The 22,664-nt window shown below is 28.9% G+C and overlaps 4 protein-coding genes across 6 annotated transcripts; 2 read left to right on the top strand and 2 right to left on the bottom strand.

Annotated features, from left to right (window-relative positions):
* Positions 1–14: 14 nt before the first annotated feature.
* Positions 15–2,696, top strand: LOC105666335 (probable tRNA N6-adenosine threonylcarbamoyltransferase, mitochondrial). The gene is made up of 5 exons (XM_012314769.3): positions 15–573; positions 674–932; positions 1,013–1,141; positions 1,287–1,643; positions 1,725–2,696. The coding sequence occupies exons 1-5, from the start codon at positions 314–316 to the stop codon at positions 2,028–2,030; spliced, it is 1,311 nt and encodes a 436-aa protein (XP_012170159.2). The 5' UTR covers positions 15–313; the 3' UTR covers positions 2,031–2,696.
* Positions 1,168–3,792, bottom strand: LOC100646357 (GTP-binding protein 10 homolog). Of its 2 annotated transcripts, XR_007225976.1 has the most exons (5): positions 3,627–3,792; positions 3,207–3,510; positions 2,916–3,134; positions 2,095–2,830; positions 1,168–1,401 (listed from the first exon to the last, which is right to left on the bottom strand). XR_007225976.1 is itself a non-coding variant. In XM_003399593.3 (4 exons), the coding sequence occupies exons 1-4, from the start codon at positions 3,663–3,665 to the stop codon at positions 2,223–2,225; spliced, it is 1,170 nt and encodes a 389-aa protein (XP_003399641.1). In that variant the 5' UTR covers positions 3,666–3,792; the 3' UTR covers positions 2,036–2,222. The 2 variants fall into 2 exon arrangements, 1 of the variants encoding a protein (XP_003399641.1); XM_003399593.3 differs by lacking the exon at positions 1,168–1,401 and having other exon boundaries at positions 2,036–2,830.
* A 185-nt stretch (positions 3,793–3,977) lies between these two features.
* On the top strand, positions 3,978–10,469 carry LOC100646238 (transcription elongation factor B polypeptide 3). Of its 2 annotated transcripts, none has more exons than XM_020866058.2 (10): positions 3,978–4,118; positions 4,437–4,705; positions 4,977–5,953; positions 6,209–6,378; positions 6,479–6,648; positions 6,733–6,824; positions 6,916–7,115; positions 7,207–7,486; positions 8,256–8,357; positions 10,286–10,469. In XM_020866058.2, the coding sequence occupies exons 1-9, from the start codon at positions 4,050–4,052 to the stop codon at positions 8,321–8,323; spliced, it is 2,295 nt and encodes a 764-aa protein (XP_020721717.1). In that variant the 5' UTR covers positions 3,978–4,049; the 3' UTR covers positions 8,324–8,357; positions 10,286–10,469. The 2 variants fall into 2 exon arrangements, with proteins under 2 accessions (XP_020721717.1, XP_012170156.1); XM_012314766.2 differs by having other exon boundaries at positions 8,438–10,469.
* Positions 10,470–11,089: 620 nt separating this feature from the next.
* LOC100646122 (P protein) lies at positions 11,090–20,214 on the bottom strand. Its single transcript, XM_003399591.4, has 18 exons — positions 20,060–20,214; positions 19,672–19,784; positions 19,232–19,388; positions 18,885–18,959; positions 18,339–18,471; positions 18,012–18,084; positions 17,599–17,792; positions 17,268–17,374; positions 16,894–17,053; positions 16,706–16,777; positions 16,480–16,611; positions 15,621–15,875; positions 15,112–15,246; positions 14,519–14,713; positions 14,048–14,281; positions 13,422–13,680; positions 12,896–12,989; positions 11,090–12,110 (listed from the first exon to the last, which is right to left on the bottom strand). The coding sequence occupies exons 2-18, from the start codon at positions 19,760–19,762 to the stop codon at positions 12,023–12,025; spliced, it is 2,454 nt and encodes an 817-aa protein (XP_003399639.1). The 5' UTR covers positions 19,763–19,784; positions 20,060–20,214; the 3' UTR covers positions 11,090–12,022.
* Positions 20,215–22,664: the final 2,450 nt, after the last annotated feature.

Genomic DNA, 22,664 nt, shown 5'->3' with positions numbered 1-22,664 from the left:
TCATAACAAATATAGCAATACCACGTATTATTCATGCCCTCGCATATTACATTAATTTCAAACACTACATAAAATAAATAAAATTGAGTAAAGTACCACATATAAATCATTAATTTAATTATTAGCATTTTAATGGGCTAATACTATTATGTTTGACACGATTATGTTTGAATTTGTGCATAAGTAAACGCAAATAACTTAAGTACACAATATAATTTTAACATGTCTATATATGTATATATTCTCACACATGTATATACACAATATATGTTCACATATATTATAATATTCTAAATATAAATGAAAAGAGTTCATGTTTAATTTAAAATTGGGAATGGCATATAATACAGGCTTATTGTTTCATAAATACTTATATAAACATTCTACAAATAATGTTAAATTTTCATATTTACATAAACATAATTTAAAGTTAGTACAGAACTTTTTCCATAGCAAGCCTACTGTAATTTTAGGAATAGAATCTAGCTGTGATGACACAGCTTGTGGAATTGTTGATACTAACGGACAAATTTTAGGCGAAGCAATTAATTCTCAGTATCTGACACATTTGAAGTAATTAAAAAATTTTGTTAACAATTTTTCTTATAATTTTTATATAATATATTATAGAATCTTTTAAGATGATTTAGAATATAACTTTGATGTTTTTTAGTCTTGGAGGAATAATTCCATCAGTTGCAAGAGTACTACATAAAAACAATATTACAAAAACTTGTGAGAATGCATTAAGAGCTGCAAATCTAAAGTTAAAAGATATTGATGCAATAGCTACGACTGTAAAACCTGGTCTTCCTATGTCTCTTAGAGTTGGAACACAATTTGGGAAATATTTAGCACAAATTGGGAAAAAACCTTTTATACCAATACATCACATGGAAGCTCATGCTTTAACAGCAAGAATGAACAGAGAGGTCTTTTTATAAAATGTTCATATTTAATATATTATAAAATTTGATTAATAAGGAAGATATAAACTAACTTTTAATTACAGATTGATTTCCCATATCTTATTTTATTAGTTTCTGGAGCCCATTGTTTACTAGCAATTGTTGATAATGTAAATAAATTTTATTTACTTGGTACTTCTATCAATAACGCCCCTGGGGAGATGTTTGATAAGGTAATCATTGCATTGTTGATATCATCTCTTTTTTAACTATCATAATTTTATTTACATATTTTTTAATACATTTTTAATTCACATAACTTAGATAATAAATAATAAATGGATTAAATTAAATTACTCTATAAGTTTACATTTATAGGTTGCACGAAGACTCAAATTAAAAAATATTCCAGAATTTAGAACTTTAAATGGAGGCCTAGCTATAGAAATTGCAGCAAATAAAGCATCAAACATTGAGCAGTTTTTTTTCCCACCTGTAATGACAAGATGCAGTGATTGTAATTTTAGTTTTTCTACATTCTTAACTTTTTGTAACAAGTACATTAAATTAGAAGAAGAAAAACATAACATAATGGGTGATGCAGTGATTCCTGATGCATATAATTTATGTGCAGCACTTCAATTAGCTACGGTGACACATATTTGTCATAGGACTCAACGAGCAATGGAATTTATTAATAAAATGTCATTATTTCCTAAAAATAAACGAACACTGGTACATTAAAAGTATTAAGAATACTGCCTTAATTTAATATATATGTGTGTTCAATATATATTGCTTATTTTTAATGAACAGGTTATATCCGGGGGAGTAGCAAGTAATAATTTCCTAGCTGAAGCATTGAATATTGTGAGTACGGAATTAGGTTATAGCCTTATAAGAACTCCACCTAAATTATGCACTGATAACGGGACGATGATAGCATGGAATGGAATAGAAAAATGGATTGCAGATGTAGACATCATCAGAAATCCAAACGAAATTGAAAAAATCGAAATAAAAAAGACGGCTCCATTTGGAGAAAATTGGATTAAAAAAGTAGAAGCAGCAAATTTAAAGTGTAAATGGGTAAAAATAAAAAAAAAATTTCTAAACAATTAAAAAAATAAAGTGCCAAATACATTTATTGTTATGTTGCAAAGGTTACTAATTACAAGGTTGTTACCTTTTCAGTTTGTATATACTGTTTTTAAAGAAATATATTTTTGTTTTGATTATACAGTGTTTCAGTATGGATAGGTTGTACTACCCACAACGAAACACTGTATAATTCGTTTAAATAAATATGATAAGTTATACAAATGTCGGCGCATATTGCTGCATTTGTTTTTTTAACTTTGTACGTAAACAATCTTCATTTGAATCCATATCTTGAACGGAAATTTTTGCTTCTTCATATTTATCAATAATACGTCTAATCTTTGTTTTAATTTCGCGTATTTCATCTGCATTTTGTAAAATTAGAGATGTTGTTATAATATCATCAAATTGCAATACTCTTTTTGGTTGAATTGATTCATCAAATTCCGAGAGAAATTCTGATAAATTATTTAATTTTAGTTTAATTTCATTATAGATTTCATTTGCTCCATTTGTATCCATTTTATTTACTATAATCATAGTAGGTCTATCTAGCAAATCAGGGTTATAATGTTCAATTTCCTTATTTAACAAGAGCACAGTTTCTAGGCAAGTTCTATGTTTATGTCTTATAGAAAATTTACATCCCTGAATGTCTACAATAAAGAGCAGTAATTTTGTTCTTTCTATGTGTTTTAAGAATTTATGACCCATTCCTTTATTAATATGTGCACCTTCAATTAAACCTGGTAAATCTGCAACTGAAATCTGTCTGTGATCTTTATACTTTATAATACCTACTTGTGGTTTTATAGTTGTAACTGAAAAAAACCATAATAAGTAAGAAAAAATAGCATACATTTAACTAGTAAAAAAAATAATGTGTTTTATACACAGTAAACTTACATGGATAATCTGCAATCTTTGATTTAGCTTTTGAGATTGTATTTAGAAATGTACTCTTCCCTGCATTTGGAAAACCTATCAAACCAACATCGGCAAGTAACTGAAGATCAAGAACTATAGTACGACTTTCACCTTTAAGGCCACAATAGCCTGTCCTTTCACATCCCCCTATTCCACCTGTAGCAACTACCAATTTTGTATCCTTTGAATTCATTGTACCTATATTTTAACAAATAGATATCATAAACAATCAAGAATAATTATTGTTATTTATTATTACATGTACATTACCAAGTTTAATGCGATTTTGATCATAAACGGTGATACCAATTGGAACCTTTATATTTAAGTCTCTTCCAGATATTCCAATGAGCCCTTTTTTGCTACTATCGCTTCCTGTTCCTGCTTTCAATTTCATTTTTTCTAGTTTGTATTTAACATTTCGTAATGTTAATCTTTCTTTTGAGACAAGATATACGTTTCCTCCTGCTCCGCCAATTCCACCATAAGCAGGTAATCCAGAACCGCCGGTGCCTCCAGTTACGTGAATACGCAAACTGTCAATTAAGCCTTGTCGCATATATTTCCTTGGTAGCTAAATAATTAATCCATAAATCCTTAATCCACATATTTGTAAACTATGTATTCTCTACTCTATTACTATACTATTTGAATGAGAAAGGAATATTAAATATGTTAAGATTAGATTACCTTTGCTGCATAATATAAAACTCGTGTTAATACAACCATTTTTTTTTTATAAAAATTATATATATAATGTATTTGTTTATGTACATATAAGATTAAATTCGGTTTGACATTGCTTTTGGGGAATATAAAACCATTGATTTTTTCTTTGTCATTTAATAGTTCTTAGCACGTAGAATCCAAAAATGCAAATCTTAACTTTAGAAATCCAACAGTTTAAAAGTTATGCATATCTAAAATAGAACGTTCATAGCGTATTTTACAGGTTAGTATAACGCCATATTGATTCCATCCATCATCTGATTGGTCTACACAGATGATCATTGAACTGACTACTGCATCGTCTATTAGTTTGTACTTCACTGGTAATCCATGAACAGATGGATTTTACTAGGCGACGCCAATTAGCAGCTGGCAGCCGCAATAATGTCTGTAGTGGATAAAATTAAGCATTATCAGCGAAATATTGAAAAATGTGATGATAACGAGGATAGAGTATGTATTGTGCACTAATTTCCACGTTCTTCAACGTATACGATGATGCAGTTTTATTAATGTCGTTGAGTTATAACCTCATAATGAAATCCAAACACGATTCACATCAATTTTATTTCTATCAATTTTAGCATTTATATATTTGTATGATATTGTTCATTATAATAAAAATTGTACTAATTTCAAATTGCTTCATATGTTATGGTCTTCACAGCTATAATATTTTTCCTCTATTATATTTTATTTATAATTGTTTGACAGGATAGTAGGTCGTAATTGACGTATTGGCTATAATATATTATTTCAATTGTGTTACAGATACTTCATTGTATTTCGAAACTATCTAATCTGCCTGTAACGGTGCAGCATCTTCAAGAAACTGGTGTAGGACGCACAGTAAATGCTTTGAGGAAATATGATGGTGGTATAGGAGATGCTGCTAAGGCGCTTGTTGCAAAATGGAAAGCAATGGTTGCTAGTGAAGGAACTAGTGAGGGTGAGGATGAAGATGAAGCATGTGTTCCTGATGCACCTGAGAGCTACAGTGACAGTCGTGAGTCTCCAAAACCTGAGGAGAGTTCTGAAAGGTATGATAGAAAAAAATATGACTTTTATATAATCTTAATGTATGAAATAGATACGTTGTATATACAACATTATATATTATAGCATGTAATAGTTAAATGTTAAAATAAAATATAAAAATTCATTTTATAAGATGTAAGATATTTCTTATAATATTAAACATAATAATATCTTTTTCTTTCTAATGGTATTTTTATTTTATTTTATTTTATTAATTTTTAATTATATTCATACACATATTTTAAGTAAATATGCATTTAACTAATTCTTCAGGCATAAAACTGAAGGAAGTGGAAAACATATTCATAGGCATAAATCAGAAAAGAATGAAATATCATGCAACAATAAATATACTTCTAAACATGAAACCAAATTGAAATCTGTTGAAGATCAGTCAATAAGTAATAATGATATTGCTAAAAATTCAAGTAGTGATCTAGAAAAACAAAAAAAGCATGATAAAACTAAACATAGCCATAAAAATGAATTGGGAAGTGATAAAAAATCTTCAAAGGATACTAAAAGTGCCTATAAGAAAGATGAAACACACAGTTCTAAACATCGTAGTCATAGTAGGTCTAATAATACAGAAAAACATTCTAATAGACCTATGGATAGTAGTAACTTACTCAAAAGTAGCAACGAGGCTCATAAACGCAAAAGTGATGATTCAAATATTATGAACAAAGAAAGTAAACGAAGGAAAATTTCAGATAGTGACAGTGATGAAAGTAAATCTCATGTGTATCCTCATGTATCCTATAATTTTGAAAAGCATAGTAGTAGTGCTATATTAAATTCAGTTAAAACAAAAGAAGAGCCTAAGGATAAAGACATGTTAATTAAAAGTGAAATTAAGCATGAAAAGAAAGACTCTCATGAGAAATTAAAGAGCACCAGTAGTAAATATCGGACTGATTCATCTAGTTGTAAATTAAAACAGAGATGTGAAAAACAGAAATATAAAACTGATGTACATACAAATCATAATAAAGATGAGACTAAACATAGTGATCAGCATTCTAATAAGGATTCTTCCGAATCAAAACATCACAGTTCCTCTTATAAGAAACATCATGATAAAAGCAAAAATAGATGTAAGAAAAAAGAGCATAAGGATGGGAAAAGTAAACACGAAAATAAAAACAATAAAGATTCAAAGCATTTAAAACATGGATCAAAAGAATCAAAGGATTTGGTAAAAATGAAGCAAGAAATTAATGGAGATGAAGGAATAGATTGTCATTCAGGTTAGTTTATAAATATATTGTTTATAAATATTTTTATTTAACATTACCAAAAAAAAATGAATCTTTTATATATAGTTTCTAATATGTATAATATTTTATACCTTTCATCGTTATATCCATTTTATAATTTTTTAAATATTCAGCAAATTAAGTATCGATAAAATATTTATTTGTTTAATAAACTAGTTCTTTTATTTTATTATTTTAAATCATTATTTTTGAAAAGTGTTCTAAATAGTGTTTTTTTGTATACAGGTGCTAGTTTCGCAGAAGCATTGGGTATGTGTACGATGGCTCAGACATCTAAAAGACGTACTAACAACTCTCCAAATACAAGTACAGCAAAAACGTTCAAAGCAGAACAATCAACTGCAAGTAATAAAAAGATACCAATGAGAAATGAATCAACAAGTGATACTTCACAGGTACTTTGTGCTATATAATTAATAACATATTATATTACTTAAATTACAGTATATAATATAGTAATATAAATATAAACATAATGCTCATTTTCTATTATAGACACCATCTCTTTTAACAACAAATATGAAGTTAGAGCCATTAAGTGTAGACTTGGCATCTACATTACCAGAGATTAGCCCTAATTACAAGCCACTGCCATATATTAATCCTGTTTATCGCAAAGAAGAAGATAAAGCTCTTACAGATGTAATGTATGTTAAAAATCAAAGGTATGTTTTGTATTACTGTGAAGATATATACATATGATAGCAATATGTTCATTTTTAATTTTAATTTTAATTTTAATTGCAAAGGACGAAAGTATATTCAGGAAATAAATCTGGTTATACAACAGTACCAACTTTGTTTGAGATATGTACAAGGGTATTGATAGAGAATATCGATGGTAGGTTACTTATGACTTATTTATGAAATAACGTATAGCGATTATTCTATAAAAATATTCTCTAAGTATTTCTTTCATTTGTTATATGTAGCACTTGAATTTACTGGTGGTGTGCCTTTTGATATCATAAAACCTGTTCTTGAACGTGCAACAGCAGATCAGTTATTTATGTTGGAACATTATAATCCCTATTTGGTTGAAGACACAGATAAATTATGGCAATATCATTGCAATCGCGAATTTAGAAATAAACAAAGAGAAGAAATGGAAACATGGCGTGAGATGTATATGGTAGGTAGATTTAAAACGAATAATTCGCCTTATTTATAATATCTTAGTTTATTTCATATTTATTATTTCATATTCTTTTATTATTCGATAGCGATGTTTAGACGAACGAGAAGCAAAATTGAAAACGCTTACAGCTAATATAAAACAATCAATAGACAAATCTGTACCGGTAAGATCTACTAAACTTGCATATGTAGATAATGTTGTTAAACCTCCAAGAAATGTTCTTAAAAAGCAAGCTAAATATGGTACTGCAAATTCTGTACCTAATACTGCATCTACTATAAAAAAGAAATTAATTAGCGGTGGAGGACCAACAGCTGCTACAAATATTTCTGTTCCATCACCACCTGTATCACGTACAAAACCATGTAAGTATTTTTATACACGACGATAAATTACTGACATATTTTATAAGATATTATACATGTATATACAATGGAATATCCTGCATGGTTGAGGCATATAAAACAGGTCAGCTAAATATCTAGGCTGCTCTTGGTGATAAAAAAAATGCATCAGATTGAACTTGCTCAGCGTCGAGGGGTACATACTCTGATGTAAATAGCTGATGTAAATAATAAATAGATGACATAGATGATCGTGTAGATGGACGCGTAAAGGACATATGAAAGTTAATTTCGTTTTTTTGAATGGAATGATGTTCTCTACGTAACCATCTATAGAGCTTTTAAGACGCGTATAATGACCTGTGATTCAAGATCATTGGAGATAATTGAAGGTCAACTGATGACTATGACTATGAAAATAGTTTACTTTTAGGAAGTGATCGAACATTCCGGTTATTTATTTATCTAATAATACATTGCTACTGCATTATTGAAAAGCTATTGATATCAGATTATGTACCCCTCGATGCCAAGCAAGTTTAATCTCATGCATTTTTTCCTATCATTAATAGCAGCTGAGATATTCAGGTAGAGCTATTTCTATATGCATCACCTTGTTGCACATCGCAATGATTTTAATTTTGAAAAATTTATTATCTTTCATAGTAAATGTGTAGAAAACTATTATTTAGCATATAAAATATAGAATTGAGTTTTTTTTTTAGTAAAATAATGTTCGAAAATATTGTAATATTTTAACATAATTTCTTTTAATTGTTCATTGATATAGCAAAGAAAACAAAAGCACCACTAATGGCAAAAGCTCTACAGTTAATAAAGGGGCGATATAAACGGTAGTTCGTAAGAAATTGATTAACATTCAACAATTTAGGTAAGTCATACGTTATGTCACAATAGATGTTAAGTATAATATGTATAAATATTTTATAAGAATTTGTGTATTTCGAACAGAACATATTCATGTGAAGTTCGCATACTGCTTCAGGCATTCCGAGATTTACCAAATCGACTATGCCAAAATAATCGCCGAGTGCTTTTGTATCTACTGTCAACATTATAATCGTTTCGTCATTATAATCGTTCAGTTTCGTCAGTTGTACGGTAGAAAAGCACAAGTGTTGAGATTTCTTGATAAAGCGAATATTCGAAACGTTTTGTTCCACAAAAATTGAAAATTGTAATATCTTTATAAAAAATTAATCGGTATAAATTGACAATTTCCAAAAAGGTATTATGACATTTAATATTTTTTATGTTTTGAGAGACACAAAGATCAATTGAAAGGTTTTACGGAGACAAAAAATTTAATTTCGTTCAATGTATTTTATTAATGATGTTATTTAGAAATAAAATAAGAAATTGTTATTCATAAGAAAATGCAAAACTACGTAAGTACATAATAAATATGTCCCATTTGTTGCTGTGATTCTCCAATTTTTTTAGATTACAATTGTAAATATTTTTTGCGTGATCTAGTGATGATATACATATAACAGTTTAAATGAATATTTTAAGAAGGGGAATGAAATTGCAGATAATTATCGATAGTGCTAAGAATGTAATACGTATTTTACATTCTTCCATGAGTTACAATGAATTTGGATTATGTATTCGTGACAGGGAAGCTGTTTTAGACTTATACATATGTATGTATATGTATATGAAGTTAAAATATATTTATAAATAGTTAATGAAATATCTAATGCATTATAAAGTAATTTCATTATCGCGAAGGGAAAGAAATATAACTACTAATTATACTTGGAAAATTGTAATAACGAATTATTTTAATAATCAGAAGTAAACATAATCAGTTTATATCTATATTTAAAAGATCGCTAACGCATTTGATACGCTTGGAAATTTGAGGTCACAGAAAGGATTAAAAGCCTAGTTAGATCGATAAACAAACAAACATGAATACAGCGTATTAATATTTTTGTAAATGTTTATTTGAACAACAAATGATGATCGAACATTCTACAATAATAATGTAATATTTTAATAATGTAATTAATTGTAATTTGTTATAGATACATGTATGTAGCGCGAAATATTAATTTTTTTTTATAATTCCTATTATATAACATATAGTGGATATAGTATTCATATTGATTTAAATTATCTTTAATATATAATTGGCCGAACAAATTGTGATAATTTTGAACAAATTGTAAATTCCTTTAAACTAAATCGTGTTAAATTAACTAAATGATGTTTTTAAGGGTGTTTCATATTCTGTATTGTATTTAAGCAATTCTATATGGATATATATAATGAAATAAAAAACTTAATCGAAATGTTAATTCGAACTAAAATGAATTTTGTTTAGAATAGAAACTAATTTTCTTTTAAAAACGTCATTTTCATAACAAATTACTCGTTTTGCTATTATTTAAATATATGTGTATCACAAAATTTTTAACGAGTTTTGCCAATGAATTCTTTGGACTTAACAGAGGTTTCAAGGGTGAATAAATTTTTGTCATGTAAAGTAATTAAAATAACATATAATAAAAACATGCTTGAAACATTATAAATAGTTTTACATCTGTTATAAATTCTTAAAGCAAGCAAAAAGTATTCCATAGACGTATTATATCTTCATTGTAATTAAGAAGAAGCAAACGTTTGATCAATTTGCATTATCATCGTTGCATGTAATTAATTTTAACGAAGTCTAGTTAATTTTTTAAATTAAGTAAGTTATTTTTTAAGAAACGTCGTGTCTAATTAGAGTATTGTGATTGATATTAGGATAAATGGTAATCATGCACGTAATCAATTTCATATGCACAGGGCCGGTGTGACCTTTTGCGGGGCTGGGTTCCGGTGAACGCGTTGAGCCTGCCTTGCGTCGGTCCTGCATGTGCATATATAATAACGTTTAAGATAATATATTTAAGTTGTATTTATGATATCAAATATTAGCGATTATGTAAAATATTTTAATTTTGATAGTAAACGTAATTTTAAGAATCAACATGTAGATAAGTTTAGAGAACCTCGAAAATCCGAAGGCTGCATACAACCATTTGCGTAAAATTTAAACGTTCATATCTATATATTTGATTCCGCCTTTACATCGATATTGTAACTTACGTTAATTCCTATACCTGTTTCGTTTTTATAATGCCGATTTTACTCTACCGTATAACGCGTAATACATAATCTAGACTGATATTCATAAATGAACTATTTTACATATTACGTTTACGTTCGATTGCTTAGTACGTGTTGTGTGCTAAAATTTCAGGGTTTCAGTTTAGCATGTATCGTGCAGCTGAAACTAATGGATCGAAAATTCGAAAAGTTATATTTAAAAATACTTAACCGTAGAAAAATATCGCCACGTTAAGTTCCTTCAACTTTTTATACATCTACACCTACACCTACATATTTAGATCATAATCATCATTGTCAGTGATTATTATTTCTTGTATATATATATATTTTGCTTGAGCAGTGGGTCAAACAATCGAAATCGGAATTGATATTTTCGAAAATTAGCGAAGGCGTACATTAATGTATGATTACATTTTGTTTACATTTAGGTCTAATAATAATAGGAGAATTAAAGTTAAAAAATTTAACAAGTATATGTATGTTGGCCAAACATAGTTTATTGTATTATTCTCGATTATGTTTATTTACGATTAATTTTACTTAAATACAATAAATTCCTCATTATACAATTCCTATAATTTGTTAGATTTTCATCTCTCGAATTGAAAAGTTAGATTTGTACATGTATAATAAAAAGCAATAAAACAAATGTCTATCTAAAGCGAAAATACAGCATTTACACACACACATGTATTTAGTATATGTATATATATGTATGAATACTATATGCATTCATGACGTTCATTAATTAATATGACTAATTTATATAGTGTTAACGATTTAAATGTTAAAACGCTGCGAAAAACTTCTTCTTTATGGTTCGTAGATCGGTGAAATCGAAGGAAACGTAAGACGATTAATTTATCGTGATTAATAATATAATTGATTTGTGTTCATTTGAAACGATTGAGTTAAAACGTCGCATTCATCGCAATCATCGTTAGATAGAAAATAATGTTTCTTTAAATATTACATAACTTATTTTACAATTTACGTAATTAATATCAATAAACATCTTCCGATGGAAGTTTACAAATGCTTTTAGATTTATTCAAATATATAATTAAATCGCACAACGTGGAATATTTATTGCCACGTATATTATAGCTACGTTTATATTTTCTGTACTTAACAAAATTAAAATCTGTTTAGATAATTAGATCTATCTTAGGCAATATTAGGCGAAATATTCGTATATCTTTTATAACTAAAAGAATTAGAATAAAATGAAAAATAGAGTGAAATTATTATAAAATAATTGCTTATTTATCCAAGTTTTATATAGTTTATACATTGTTGTATCATTAATTCATCAAATATTACGCAAGAATCTAAATAGGATCATTTGACTCCAATAATTTTGATATCTTTGCCGCATGAGAATATCAAACGTAAGTTGTAACAATTACATTATCCGTTCCAATTGAAAATGACGTGAGCGATCATTAAGTACATGGTTATTGTCATAGCACTCGTCAGCATAATTGGAAAGCCTACCCTGAAATAAACGCATTGAAAATTATTTGGCGAAGTAATTAAATTATTATAACACGAAGAATGAATTAGCGACAGGCTCTTGTGAAAATGATATACATTTATGAGCGATTTAGTATTCAATCTGAATTCGAAATATCATTTACGATCAGAGTATACGGTATTTGATATTGGACTAGTTAATAGATATTTTGTACGATTATCATTATGTACGATATCATTTATTATCGTCTCGTGTAGATTAAAACGTATTAAAATATAAGTGAAATCAATTTTTTCATACGTATGTATAATGTTAAATTATGATATTTATATCGGATATTAGCCTTACGTTACGAACTTAATAAATAAATAAATGTTTGTAATTTAGGCAAATTTTTCAAAATACAACATGTTAAGTAAAGTATTATTAAATATCTGTAATAATAAACTAATAACTGTAGAGGTAAATATAACAAGTAGTTTAATCATAATGTATAATCGTTACATTATAATACTATTATCATTAATATTTTTTTTCGTACGTATTTTATTTCAAAAATCTATCGACTTAGATACGAATTAAGATACAAACTCAAAAATAAACGATTTGATTATTACTTATTTATAAAATTCGTAACGAAACGATGTATATCTTATTTTAACGTGTATCAATAGTCTTTATTTTAAATGACGTAGTTATGTAATTAAATTTCCTCTCTATTTATAGATGTATATATATATTATATTTATTATATTATATATTTTTCTCTATGTATAGAAATAGAAAGTGTATAGGAGCGCACTTACTTGAAAAATTGGATAAAAGAGAATTTGTATCCATGTTGTTCCGCAACTCCTACGCAAACTACATTAGCAGTAGCTCCAATCAAAGTTCCATTTCCTGTAAATATTCCCATCCATTCAACTACATAAATCACATTAAAATTCGTCTCTATTAAATTCTTCACTTTTGCAAGAAAACATGAGAGTGATAGCAGGAACATCATGGTTGTACTGTTAAATCGGTAAATTAGTTGTTTCTTTTACATTACGCTCTAGCCTATAGACAATTAAATTGATTCGATTGAAAAATAATTTCACAAAGTTAAAGACTTAATCAAAATGTGGAACGTCAGTATTGATTTTTCAAGGCATTTTCCTCTAATTGCTATATTTGCTTTTCTGTATTTTGTAAACCTTAGAAGCAATCATATATTTTTTTAAACAAAATGTTCATTAGATATTTCAATTTTCATTGCAAAAATATGGGCCATTATTTTTGTAAATACTATTATTGATTACGTTAAAGCGATTATCACGCAAATCCCTTTACCTCCCATACAAGCGCCGAAAGCTAAAGCCCATACCAGGGGCTGCAGTGGCAGTTTCAGTTCGTTATTTTGAGCCAAAGTAGTAACGACTCTTATCATCATCGTTGACAGAGGCACGTTGTCCACGAATGCACTTGCGAGCGCTGACACCCAAAGCAGTAGCAATATAGCTACCGCTAATCGTGACTCTTCATTTACAGATAGGATTATTTTTTCTGTTTGTTTTCCTATCCAAGCAATTAGGCCCAGACGCGATAATGCCTGAAGCATAAAAGTTATAATTATTCAAAGTATTTACTTGATGTAAAAATTTTAGGTCAGAGATAATAATCAAACTCATTATGTTTATTCGTATGCTATTCTTCTTTATATCTTCTTTTATAGAAATGGTAAATGAGAAGAATTTGTAAATATATATGTATGTAATTAGGAATTTTATTATCATAAGATATTCTTTCCTATTTTTCTATTGTATGCATTTAAGTATATGTACGTATGTAGATATAGCATTACTGTTAAGCGTTTTATAAATATCATTTTTATACTCATCTTCCGCAAAATGTTTTAAAAGCAATAATATAGTAATATTATAGTATAAGTATATGGATAATTTCCGAGTATTTTATACCTCCATAAGAATAAATAACGATGCAAAAAATAACAAAGTGCTCCATTCTACGCGCGCCATGAGACCATCCAAATCTTCGCTGTCAGCTAATATTAATAACAAAAGGACGCCTAATAAAGCGGTCCAGCCTAGTGACAAGTGCAGATTTGGAATACTGTGCAGAAAAAATAATGTGATCACAAAGATCAACGTAAATCCAGATTTCACTAGTAACCACTTGTCTCGAATAGGATACTGCAACATAAAATTGCGATTAATGTAAAATTTAGCGATTTATACAAGTTTTCTTTCCGTTTAAATCTTTCTTCTATAATATTGTAATTAACTAAAGTAAACGTTGTACATATTAGACAGATTGTACATATAACCACATAAATCATTGCACAATTAGATGACAAAAAGACAATTTAAATTAATAAGAAATAGAAAGATGCTGTATACGTATAGGTGATTACAATAGTCGATATTTACCTTTTCCTGAAGTTCTTCGAGCGTGGTTTTGTATGTTTCAAGGGTGACACTGCCTATAATTAGCTTCTTTTTTAACTGCGAGAGCAATCGTTGAACCTTTTTTAGCAAAGTCTCCCTCACTAAATTTTCGTCTTTACTGTAACTCGACAAACTTGCCGCAGCTCTTTGCCAAATGGCAATTTCATGCCTTAATTCCTAAAACGATCGCATAAAGAAACCCGTTAGATACTTTTTGTATTCAGCTACTTTAGCAATCTATGAGAATCGAACTTTGTTTTTGTCTCGTTAAAGTATGTAAAAAGTTTACGATCTAAAGGATTTAAAGTTTATTTATGATAACTAGACCACGGATGTTTATGCAAATTTGTGTTTTCACGGAAACAGAAGGAATAAAAGCTAGACAGAAATTTGTCTCATCCTCTAAATAAATACTAAATACATATTCTAGCGACTACTGTTTGTATGTACATGCGTATTTTGGACATTTTGTATGTCTTTCTTTGTATATTACTGTGTATTTCTATGTTTTTCAATTTAGACGTATAAAAATCCGCCGTCAAGAATCTAGAGATAACAAATGAGAATGTTCGTACCTGTACATCTTGTGGTTCGGCGAATTTAAGAACAGCTATGTCTCGGAAGATGAATCGCAGCTGAGCAAAAACTACAAGTATTACCAATATAACACCAATGCTCATGTGCATTGTGAATGTACTAAAATCGATACCCTAAATAATAAATAACAATATTACGTATCAACGTTACAAAATTAAATGTTATCATATGTATCAATATTATAATTCTTAATATTATATAATAGAAAGTATCTTTCAATTTTATTCTGTGAATTTTCACAGTTACAATTTCATTTTATTCGCAATTAAATATAATATGTTCAGTTTCATACTTTGTTTGTAAAATAAATGCTCGTACGGTATTTATGTTAGTAAAAAATTATTTGTATGTAAATTATATACTTAGTATATTAAGTAAACGTTAAAGCAACGTTAAAAGTAAAGTCGAGTCGAATCAATTATTGTACTGATGTAACTTAATCCTTAGTGAAATATATGTAGAAATCGATATTCAAAGTAATGCTTACGTTGTTAATAACATCGCGATTCGATGTAATAATTACGTTGGGTGGATCGCCTATCGGTGTCATAGCACCCCCGATATTAGAATAAACCACCATCGATGTCAATATTGGCACTGGATTTATTTCCATTACTTCGCATAATCTAATGGTTACCGGTGTCATTAACATCACTGTCGTAACATTATCGAGGAACGATGAAATGAACGTTGTAAAGAAACATAGTGTACCTACGAGTGGCCACAGCTTTCCTGCAGTTATCTAAAGAAATTAAACGAAATTATGTTTGTAGCAGCGTATTTCAAATAGTGATATACGTATATAGCGATATACGTATAATGATATGTATGTACGTAGCGAAAAGATATTGGATATTACGTTATACGTAGATATAGGTAGATACAGGCTCCGGTCTAATAACATACACAAGCGGGTATAACGCGATTCTTTATGAATGTAGAACAATATTTCTCATATGAAGCTTCGTTTCCGAGAAAGTCGCTAATTACTTGGCTAATTACCGCCCGAGTATGAATAAAACAATTTATGTCTTTGTTTTCAAAAAAATGGAGTTTGAACGTGTTTCGTTAAGAATTGGTTTAGTACACGCATATAGTAAATCTTCAAATTTATTTTATCCGGAAACAAAGGCTCATATTCATTTACTTATTACGTACATATATTTACTCATTTATGGAAATACATGTTAAACTTTAGTTTAGAAAATTGAACGTGTATGTATAGGATTACATTATCGCGTATGTAATTTATTTTGAATGGGAAACAATGCAATTGTTCGATATTAATACTTAATTGGGTATACATATATGTAAGATGTATAAACTTGACGAAGCAAGCAAGTTACCTTGTAAGCATAGACTGCTAACCAGTCGAATACACCTGTCTCAGCGACTATGCCGACAAGTATCATCATTGAGAATAATAACAATAATGTATCGACATCTATCCAAGACATTAATTCATTCATAGTTGGTCTCTGGAAAAATATCCGACATATAATATTTCTGCCATAAGTGAACGTTTCTCTAAACAATTTTCCTAAATATTCGTTATTTTTCTTCTTATATTACCTCGTTTATGGTTGCTAATATCGCGATAGACATAGTCGAAGCTAACATAGCTGCTAAAGTTCTATGTACAACCTACGAATACCAACTAATTATGAATTAAAATTATTTAAATCACATTTAAAAATATAGATAATAAAAATCAAACTACTAACTAAATAACGAATAGATAGCTGTTAGCGGCTAATTACCTCGAATATTATAAGTATATATAATCCAAATAAGACTGCCGCAGCATACGCTATTCCATCATCTTTGTTCATTGACGATAAATCGTAACTAATAGAGACGGCAAAACTGGATTCTAGATTTGTTTTCAATTTAATTAATATCTCACCGCATTCTAGAGTACTGTAAAATATAAAATATTAAGATATATAAAATATGTGTATAATAGTAGTTTTGTATAATATTCGGAAGCATACTATGTATACTAGATACTATGTAATAAAATTGAATAAAGTTAACATTGAATCAAATTTGACGAGTTGCGTGTTACGTGTAATGGAAAATTTGGTAGCATAGAGTACAAATAGTAATTTGATCGTAAGATTATTATACGTGCCTTTTGTCGATATTTTCTAAATTAAAAATTTTTTGCTGCCTCTGTCCAGGAAATACATCTATCAATTTCTCCGGAAGTATTGGTAAAATCCATACATCGCTTATATTCTATATATGCGAAAGATCACGAATTATTCTTTATTTAAGTATCAATTTAGATATTAAACATAATATAGCGTGATATTTGTAACTGTACTATGAATGTATTATTAAGAGAAATTTTTAGTTAAAAAAGAAACGTATCTCCAGATAAAAATGAAAAAAAGGTTCGTTAAAGATATAGAATATAACAATTGTCTGTCATGTAAATTAAATTATATACGTATATTTACCTTAATCTCTTCAGATCCTAATAAAACTTGATTGGTATTATTTGCCTGACCGACGAGTAGTTCTAACCATACCATTAAATATCTATCAGATACATTTCTGTATTCTACCGGTTTCATTTTTATTGGTGGAAGTAATGACCCTTCTATCATTAAATTGATATGCTTACTAGGAACTTGACCAAACATTTTGTAGCCTATGAAAATTTAAAGATTAACTTAACAGTGACAGTCGCTCTCTCGTATGATACTGAAATTGAATTTAAGAATAATTCGTGATCATTTTCGTGATAAAAATCGTTTAATAATATTGTACGATGCAATAATCTATCCATCCAGTGTTTCGAAAAATATGTTTATGCCTTTATCGTTTTAATTATTTTAATAATTAACCAAAATTGTAAAGAAAGGGATACTTTTTATTTGTCCACTAGGTATTGAAATTTGGTGCAACGCTTCGATCCTTTCGCTCTTAATTATCAGTATTAGCTAGAATGAAAAAATACAATAATCTTATACGATATCTATTTAATCGAATACCAGTAGATATGCACAGAATATCAACATATAGTTGTATAAATCAAAAATATTTTTCTCCGTTTAATGTATTTTTGTATTTTAAACTGCACCAATTGTTAAAATTACGCTTATCTCCGCGATTAATTATTTTCTTTTCAAGTCAAAGCTTAATCATAGAAATGTCTTTTAATACACTTATAATTTATTTTAGTACTATTACTTACAGTGAATATTAGCCAACAGCAACATAATAAGATTAACTTGATATAACGATAAAGCTTTTGTTTCGTTTCGTTGGTCCCTTGTGTAATTGTAATATCGTTATTCCCATCTTCATCGTCTTTTCTACTTTTCATTCTACGTGTAACATTCAATAAAAATATTATTCATTTATTTATATAAACTAATTCTCGTTATTAATATACAATATCATAATCCCAAATAATTTATCTTGGGTAAATATTTCAACTGTGTTTGTTATTGAGTTAACTGTGTTTATTACTGCTTTTGGCGAGGAAATAATACTTAAACAACGATTCGATTCACTTATCAAATGAAATATAATGTTTTATATATTTTTCCATATTACGTAATACATACATACATTCTATCATATAAATTCTTGTACTTGAAATTTACCATAAATACATATGTATATACACGTTCTATTTACGAAAACAGGTGTTTTTAATCAAAAATACTGTTTTTTATTTACGCTATATTTTACAATTTTAATTTAAACGTTAAAGGAAAGATCTTGCGTCACTTACTTATGTGGCAATGCAGACTGTGTCCCAAGAGACATATTTACTACCAGACAGTCTTTCTTCGCTTCATCCAAAGATCTGCAATAGATTATTATTATTATTTGATTCGAACGTTCACGCGTGATCTACTCTTTAAAATAAACTAATCAAATGCTGGATATATTAAAAAAATATACATGTACGTATACTCTATCAAAAATATAAAACATAGAACGCATTATCATTCGATAATCAAAACATAGCAAACTATCATAGTATCTAATATGTATAACGGGACATGTGCTTTAATGTTCGCGGTAGCCACTTCTTTATGTTATTCTTTTAACAATGCACGTTTAAGGAATATTCACCTTCCTTCTATAGTTTGATGAACACGATCATATTCCCTTTGAAAAACTGCCAAACTAGGATCTAAACGTATTGCTTCTGGTAGTTGACTCCAAACACGGAGTACCTCTTCTGGGATTTGGCCGAGTATTATCGAACTCGTAATAGACGATGGAGTTACTGTAATGTAACGGACGTCATAATGTTCATTATGGATCATAATCTATGTTGATATCGTATATTCATTATTATGAAACCGTGGAAATTGAAACTGAATTAAACGAAATTATAATATCTTGCACAAGCATGAGAATCTTACAGCGTGCGAATAGTAACTTTACAGTATGAAAAAGAAGAAAATAATGGAAGCAAAGATTTCAAATTAAATTGATAAAAGAATCAATTACATTGTCCTTAATGTACTTTGATATATGTCAAGGCGTGGATGTTACTGTGATGTTACCTGGCGTACCACGACTGCATCGAGATCCTTTCCTGAGGAACGACGGTGTCCGCAATCCTATCTCATCTTCGCTTGTATCTTCTTGAGACATTGCGAATCAATATGAACGATCGCTAATCAATGAAAATTAATTAGGTAATATGTATATTTTCGATATTGCATGATACCGGCAAACGTATATATGTATGTATCTATTGTATATTACATATAAGATATAGCCTCGATTGTTAGACAGCGGAGGTATAAGATTATTTACCAAAAGAAAAGTGTCCACTTTGATAATAAAAGCCAGCGCTATATTTCATAATACCATACACGATCTTGGAGAAAACATTTACTCGAAGAAAAAGAAAAAAATTCCAAAAAATTAATTAGAAAAATCACTTACAGCAAAGGATTGAAATGTATGGTATATAAATTTGTTTCCGTAATGTTTGACGTCGCAGTTGCACTGCGGTTGATGAATTTTCACAAAATATGGTACATTTTAACTTTAATCCACCACTGTACTCTATTTATGTACGGACGGGAAGACTAAGAACATGGAACTACGTTTGATATATATGATGCTAAATTGTAAATATAATATCTTGTTCTTGTTGGGGGTCATATTCAATGTTTACGTCTTTACATGTGTAATATACATATATACATACGTACGTATGTACATATTTACTTATAACTCTGTTTAGTTTATGTTTAATACGAACTACCCTGCATCTAGGTCGGTTGTAATTACATTTTTCAGCATAAAAGTATGCAAAATTTTGTTAGTGCCTATTATAATGTGTACTTCGAAGAATTAAATAAGAATCGAATAAAATATCACCATTAAAATATGATAAAGTATGATAAGGGATTAATTTTATTAAAACTTAAACTTCTGATATGTATATCGTAACTATATTATAATAGTAATTTCTTGGTTTAGTCATAAGCAATCCTCAAAAATGAGACAAGTACAGCAACGTGAAGAAGTATTCCAAGATACTGTAAAACGCACACTTTCAAGGAATATGGCTGGTCTGATCTTGCTTTTATTTTGATCTTGGTGCTACTGCAAAATTGAAAAAGAAAGAAAAATTGAAACGTAATATTTATCATACGAACGCTATCGGAATATTAAAACTTATTTGATTCTATATCAAGTAGATACTACAAAAGAGAAATACCGATTTAGTATTGGTTGGTACCTGATCGATATCGGTTTATATCGAAAAACAAAGAAGGAAATTTCTACGTAAAGTGATTTTGCGAAAACATATTGTATGTACGTGTTACTAAAAATAAATAAATAAAAATACATCTAACACATAAGTATAAAAATATCGCGTTAATCGCTAAGTATACGTAATAATATTATGATAATTGTTTGTTCTAATGTTAATTAAAAAAGAAAGTGTGTTTATCATTTGTACAATACCCAACACGATACATTTCACGAGAAGAAAGTGCTTGGGGTCTAATTCGCCACAAAATTTCGTAAGCTGCGACTTCACCAGCTTGGATCGCACCATCTACCGTTCCAGGCCAATTGATAGCGTATTCGCTCGAGGCAAAGAAAATTCTTACAAAATAGATAAGTTTTATTAGAAACAAATACGTTTTCCGCTTATCAAATCAGCGTTCATTTTACTCGAGAGGTATAATGATTCAATTATTAATAACAAGCACGGCATATCGTATATTTTACGTTAAGAGAAATAGTAAACCAAGTATGTAAAAAACATATATAGCATACGAAATACTAACAAACTTGGGGTTATTTTTATCACCGAATTAACGAACCTAAAATTATGACGTAACCTTTTCCACTTTTGGATCTTAGTCATTTTCTAATCTTATGACACACTCAATGGTAATTAAGTTCCTTCCTTACTAGCAAAAATGAATATGCTTTATCTTTGATTACGTTGATATTTAAAAGCATCCTCATACCTTTCGTAAGAAGCTTCTGTATGATTAATATAATCCTGAATGGAAATGGGCTTCAGGACACTCATAGGACAACCAGGTTTCATTTCATCATTTATCAACGACTGATCGTATTCTTTGTATCGTAAAAATCTCGATGCTTCGACACTTTCGTAACAATCTTCTAACGTGTCAAACAGTCCTCTCTTATGTGTTTGTTCGAGATTAGGTTCGGCCAGAAACCCAGCGAACACAATTCCTTCCGTGTTGCCTAGAGTTGCATCGTAAATGATGTTTAAATTGTTACCAGAATCCCAAGTGGTGATAATATCCTTTGTAGAATTAGATCTCCAAAATGGTTTCTTATAAAACACATTGAAAAACACATTTTCTGCCGGTGTGTACAATGTTTCGATATTTATTGAAGAGAGAGGTGGTTCGATAATGATACTGTTTTGCATCGATGGAGGTATCGCAATAACTACGAATTCGCATCTGTAAAAAATGATACTAATCAATGGTACTTAAAGTTATATACGTACAATGACTCACCAAACCGATTTCGACACTTGTTATAGCAGCTTTATGTATGTACATGATATGTACTTATTTTGGGTGTGTATGTGTGTGTTATGTTATATGAAACATTTTGAAATTTTATTATTAAAGCGTAATGAAACACGACTGTCGTTATTATATTGATCAAATTTGTGTTAAATTTGAAAATGTATACAAAAGTTACATAAAAATTATTGCGAACATACATTTGGTGGAGAATTAGTATACCTACAACAGGAATAGTTGTCTTAAAAGTAGAATTAGAAAAGTAGGATACAGATGGTGTCACAAAAATGTGTTTATATAATATATATAATGCAATCAGTAAGACTGTTTAAATATTTTGATAGTTTCTGCGAAGTTTGCAATATACGTATAAATATCTTTTAACTTTTCTATACGTGTTTAGATTAACGATAATGCTGGCATATTACACTGTTAATCGTAATGTCATAAAATGTATATTTATCTCACTGTGTATATGTATTTATCACTAAAGACACGTGCAAGATAGAGTTACT

The sequence above is a fragment of the Bombus terrestris genome, chromosome 12 (assembly GCF_910591885.1).
Source record: "Bombus terrestris chromosome 12, iyBomTerr1.2, whole genome shotgun sequence".
Classification (NCBI taxonomy): domain Eukaryota; kingdom Metazoa; phylum Arthropoda; class Insecta; order Hymenoptera; family Apidae; genus Bombus; species Bombus terrestris.
This window is presented reverse-complemented; position numbering and strand designations above follow the sequence as displayed.